The following is a 6,000-nucleotide window of genomic DNA, read 5'->3' as shown; positions in this document are numbered from 1 at the left end:
CGAACAGTAGTCAATCTCAATTCCTACAAAGAATACAAAAGCAAGAATAGGGCAAACACGGACCCCTGGACACACCAGAGGTGGGATCGGGTGCCTAGGAAGAGTAAGCATCCCCTGTTGATGGTAATGCACACCTGCTGTGAGCCCAATGTCTTGATTATGTAAATGGAGTAATCCTTGTAGTTGAAATCAGTATGTAAAGAAGGGTCTAAAAATTAGTAAGAAACACAGCACTTCATCTAATATCAGGTTGCATTTGCAAATTGGACCATAGAATTTGTGAAATGCTGACTTTAAAGAGACTCATGAAACCCCTGTAACATTAACTTATTTATCAGAAGCCTGCCTTGATTTTAAAAAATTGATCATATGCAGTACTTGCTCTCACATATTGAAACGGTTGAGAGACATATAAACACCATATGCAGGTGATAATGGAATATTGCTACATAAATTGAGTTGTTAGTTTGCCATTAACGTCTGTTTTCAATAAAATATCCAAATATAAAGCAGATATGGAAGACTCTGTGGAGTCTTTTTTTTCAAGTTCACTGGGATATATCGAATTAACATATGAATTAAAGTGAGTATTGTTAATAGATAAAATGCTGTCAGTGTATTTAAATGTTAAGTTGAAGGCCACAGTAAGAGATTTTTTCTTCTTATGTAGAAGCTTTTGAATTGCCTCATAAGAATATAGAAACAGTACAGCTATAGAGTACAATTCATGTCCATGAAAATTCCAACAAAGAGTTGGAAGATCTGATAAAGAATACTCAATTTCATTTAATTCTAAAATTACTATAATTCTTATTTCAAAAAGTAGAAGGAAAAAATAATGAGCAATTTCTGTATAAAAATTTATATCTTATTTCAGTATGTATTGGAATTTGAAATAAAAATGATAGGCATTTATATGGAATACACAATGGGCAGGGTTTAAAGCACCCCCCCCCCCCCCCCCCCCCCCAAGTAGATACCTCATACATACTGTTGGTGAACAAAGCTGACTTTAAAAGTGAATCCAGGGTGATTTGCTGAAGCTAATCCAAAGCTGACTAATGCTGAGCTGACTAAAATTTTCTTTGGGCTAACTTAGAGTCTTCTTGCATGTAAGGTTGGGTCTGATTTGTATGGTGTATTTAGCTTGTTAGAGTAAAAGGAAATGTTTAATGTTTTATATATTTTATAGCCTCCAAAGGAATCTGACATGGCTACAATTTGTTACACCAGTGGAACAACAGGTATTTGGAGTAGAATTTACCCAACAAACAATCTAGCTATTATCAGTTCCTTTCATGTGAATTTTGAAATGTATTTCAGTATAATCGAGCATGTTTTAATGTACATGTACAATGGTGATTGAGAAGAATTTTTATAATCTTATTAATTTTTTACAGAAGTTAAATATGTGTTTAATGGAAGTATTCTTTAGATAAATTTTCCCTTACTATATTTGATCCTTTGTTTTATGAACATCTTCAGGTGATCCCAAAGGCGTGATGTTAACCCATGCTAATCTCATCACTAACATGTCGTCTGTCACATGCATGGCTCTTGTAAGTACAGATTGAAATTCATTCATGAACAAGAATATATTTCTGGTAGCAGTTTGATTTTGCTATATATTAATTAAAGTTCAAAAATTAGCTGGTAACTGCAAACATCAAATTAAAAGGCGTTTAAATAGTTTTCATCTTGGTTTATGAAGTACAGAAATACACACTTATAACAAAGTGCTTGGGATGAACAATTTTGATTCTTTATAAACGTAATTCGTTATGTCCAATGAGTTCATAGATAGGGACCCACCATTTGCTGGGTGCTCTATAGTAATTATTCTGTGTGTCCATCAGTCTGTTTGCACTTTCTATAGCATGTGATGGCTAAAGTTTCCTTTAAAAGATTTTCGTCATTTTTATACAAAATACAGTCAAAACTGCCATAGCGACCCACTGTATTAAGCGACTCACTGTCGTATGTGACCATAAAAAGTTCCCCCCAAGACGTTACTCTATATATTGTACATGTATTAAACGACCACCTGTCTGACGCTACCAACGACCATGATTTTTACAACCTTTTGGTGTATTTTCACGAAATTTTACCTCTATTTAACGACTGTACATTTTTCGATTACACCGCGATTACTACTTTCGATTTTGGTTGAGCCGACTATTCTGGGAATTATCGCCCCTAACACTTTCGTTTTCAAACGCACAACTATTTAATTTGGCGGTGATCTTGTTTAGTAGGCCCTCTGAATTAATTATTATACCCAATCTGTCAACATGCAGGATCGTGTGTGGTTAATTAATAAAACCCAAGTTGTTGTTTTTTTAACAAAATCAAGGATCAGGGAATCAAGGCCGGTGTATTTGAAGGTGTGAATTTCGACAAACTTTAAGAAGTGCCGGGTACACTAGATTGGAAATGAAAATCTATCACTTGTTATACCATTATGCGAAATATTTGCCCGATTGCTATATAAATCAGGTAAATATTGGGCTTATGACTGAAATTTTAAATGGAGTATTCACAGTTTTCCTGCATGAGATACTTGAGGTTTCTAGAATAATGACCGGAACTAGCGGCTCACTTCGACATGTCCCGAGTATTTGACACGTCCGAGTTCAAGAAAGTTGCCTGCATTAGTTCAAAGCTTGAAAGATTTGCTGTGCATGTACAATGGATATTGTGATTTATTTAATGTTTCTCAAATTGAATAACATATTTCCAGCCTGTATTGTACAAAAGGAGACACAACACTTCATCATTTGCTTTTTTACCACAAGCATTGCATTTTTTAATACAGTGTACAAGTAGGCTATACATAAATACTCTTTACAACAAAGTGTTTATAAGTTTTAGAAAATTTACATGCAGTTCATAAATGAGATTTAAATCTCATGTAAATGTGTAATATGAAATGCATGTTTATCATTCTTAAACAGATTAAAATGTAATGAATAATAAATTATGATACAACATTCTAGATTTTTAACTCCATTGTATTATTAATTTTATTTTACAACTATTTAAACCGTACTTGATATTCTTAATGATAAATTCCAAATACATGTCATTTTCTCCATTGTACAAATTATTCGCAAAATTTTATCAATTAACTGTGGAAAATAGGCAACCTGAATTAAGAGACCACCTGTCATATGTGACCTTTTTTTTCCATTCTCCGTTGGATGGTCTCTTAATACAGGTTTGACTGTACTTGGCTTAGACAGAGTAAGACCTCTTTAGATTTTTAGATGTGTCGATAAGGTAATACATGTACATGTATTCACTTTCTATGGCGTGCAATAAACTTGAGTTTCCTTTGGAATATTTTCATGAATTTGATAAAGATATTTGGATTAGACAGAGGAAGATTTATCATGGGGACCATTTTGACTTGTCAGTTTTGTAGTACGCTTTAAAACTACTGGGAATGAAAATCACTTTGTGTGAATTCATTATGTCTCCCCTCTTTCAGGGGGAGACATTGTTTTTTTACTTTCCGTCCATCCGTCCGTCTGTCTGTCACAAAATCTTGTAAACATTTCTCCTCCTATATGGCTTATCGGATAACCTTGAAACTTTGTACAATGCTTTATTGCCATTTGCAGATGTGTATATTGTTTGGACAGGAGGATCCAATTATTGTTCTAAAAGTTATAGTGGATCTAAGAGGGGTGAAGGATGTAAATAGCTTATGAACACTTCTCCTATATGGCTTATCGGATAGATTTGAAACTTTGTACAATACTTCATTGCCATTTGCAGATGTGCATATTGCAGGGACAGGAGGATCCCATTGTTGTCCTTAAAGTTATAGTGGATTTGAGGGTTGGAGAGTGTGAAATAGTTTGTGAACACTTCTCCTGTTTCTTATAGGAGTTCATTATGTCTATGTTCCTGTTTATGCTTTCTCTTCCATACCAAGCAGTACATTAAGGGGAGGAGGTTTCATTTGGAGTACTTCCAATTTGGGGAGCTAGGGAGACATTTGTTTTTCATAAAAACGGTCTCTAGTTATAAGTGTGTTTGCTGTAATCGTATTCTATTGTATACATGTGTAAGTTTTGTGCTTTGAAATGTTTTAGAAAGCTGTCTCAGTTGAACAAAGTGATGTTCATATATCATATCTACCCCTTGCACACATGTTTGAAAGAGGAATGGAGGTATGTACCGTAATCCACATCCAGTGCTTCAGAATCATGTTTACTGAATACAATCATTTTTCATTTATGTGTGAAGGGGAATGCATGTTTTATATATTATTAAAAAAAAAGGTAATTATAGCAATTACATTTCATTTTAGAATTTCAATTATAAATTTCATAACCAAGGTGCAATTTCAGATTTGTTTAACAAATGATGATCATTAAAAAGTGTTCATGATTTTCTTGATATTTTTTAGATTATCTGTTTTATGCATGGCGTTAGAATTGGATTTTTTCGAGGAGATGTGAAACTGTTGACTGATGATATGCAGGCATTAAAACCCACCATATTTATCACCGTTCCGCGACTTTTGAATAGGATCTATGACAAGGTAATCTCATTGTGTCACTTTGTTAAAAGTATTGTTTTTTTTGTTTTTTTTTAAAAATCAAAATTGTGTTAAGCAAGTGTGAGTGTATATTTAGTCTTTACTTTCTGAAAAATTGATGAAATTGTGTATGATCTTTGGGACCTCTTTAGGCCTTTAGTCAAGGACATTCTTTACAATTCATTTAATTCCATGGTTATCTTTTCCAGATTCTAAATAGTGTGCAGAGCAGTGCGCTGAAATCAAAACTTTTGGAATGGGCATTGGAAGCAAAGAGCCGGGAAGTAGAAAGGTTTAATTATGTTACGAAAATTTGATGTCAAATTATGATGAATGAAATTCAGGAGAATGAGAAATTTTAAAATTTTAAATTTTAAAATTAATGCATTCTTCAAAAATAAAGTAATGACATCATGTCTCTTACTTGTCCATACAGACCTGTTTCTTTCTGTGTATTTTCTACTTATAATGTCTGTTTCAGAGGAATTGTGAGGAAAAATAGTATTTGGGACAAACTGGTTTTTGGAAAGGTTCAGAATTTATTAGGTGGCAGAGTGAAGATTGTCATCACAGGTTCAGCTCCCTTGGAGGCAAAGGTCTTCAGATTCATCAGGGCATCATTTGGTTGTGTGGTATGTATACCTCCAGTCAGTCAACTACATGTACTTCGGTATAATTTTTAGGTCACCTCAGTCACTCCACTGACCCATTGCTCATTCATTTTTGTTGTAAACGTTTAGTATTTTTGACTTCTCAGAAACTGCATGACCAATTTTTACTAATATTTGCTGTGTTGCATCTTTCAAGGTATGGAAAAAACAAATGGTCATGATCTGGGCCCAATCTGATTAAAATCGGATTGGGTCTGGGTCCTGCCCTTTTAGTGGGGCTAAAACCTCTTTCTTTGAAATCTTTTTCTTATCTTCTAGCAGAAAAATTGTATGCATAGTTAATAATAAGCATAAATGCCTCTACAAAAAATGTAAAATTAACGGCCATTGGATAAAGCTCCAGGGCAGATCTTTATGGAACATATACTGAAAAGACTTTAAATATCTTTATTTTTGAACATCTAGGACACAAATTTGGTGCATAGGTAAATTGAGAATGGGAGCCCCTCATGAAAATCATGGTCCATGGGTTTGGGGTTCAAGCTATAGAGATCTTTACTGACTATGCGTTCAATGTTGAAGATGTTCTCTTCTCTACTCCCATATACACTGGGTTATATAGTGGAACCCCGTTATTACGTTCCCCCTTTATTACGTTAGTCCGCATATTACGTTGGAATTTCAAAGCACAAAACCATTTCTTAACAAACCTATATAAAATAGACCTCGTTATTACGTTGTCCCAAGATGCCGGGACTCGGTATTACGTTGTAAAAATTTCTACAAAAACGTAATAAACCCCTAATTATTCAATAGTGATTCTCAAAATAATAAGCCATT

The 6,000-nt window shown here is 34.0% G+C and overlaps 1 protein-coding gene across 7 annotated transcripts in view; it reads left to right on the top strand.

Moving 5' to 3' along the window:
- LOC125668212 (long-chain-fatty-acid--CoA ligase 1-like) overlaps nt 1-6,000 on the top strand; it is a 43,196-nt gene that overhangs the window by 12,266 nt on the left and 24,930 nt on the right. For all 7 annotated transcript variants that reach the window (XM_048902049.2, XM_048902052.2, XM_048902050.2 and 4 more), the window contains 6 exons: nt 1,193-1,244; nt 1,486-1,559; nt 4,101-4,178; nt 4,418-4,552; nt 4,759-4,841; nt 5,031-5,181. In XM_048902049.2, the coding sequence (XP_048758006.2) occupies nt 1,193-1,244; nt 1,486-1,559; nt 4,101-4,178; nt 4,418-4,552; nt 4,759-4,841; nt 5,031-5,181 (573 nt within the window). The remainder of the gene's footprint in view (nt 1-1,192; nt 1,245-1,485; nt 1,560-4,100; nt 4,179-4,417; nt 4,553-4,758; nt 4,842-5,030; nt 5,182-6,000) is intronic.

This window comes from Ostrea edulis, chromosome 4 (genome assembly GCF_947568905.1).
Source record: "Ostrea edulis chromosome 4, xbOstEdul1.1, whole genome shotgun sequence".
In the NCBI taxonomy this organism is placed as follows: Eukaryota; Metazoa; Mollusca; class Bivalvia; order Ostreida; family Ostreidae; genus Ostrea; species Ostrea edulis.
Note: the sequence above shows the minus strand (reverse complement) of the source record. Positions and strands in the feature narration are given on the sequence as shown.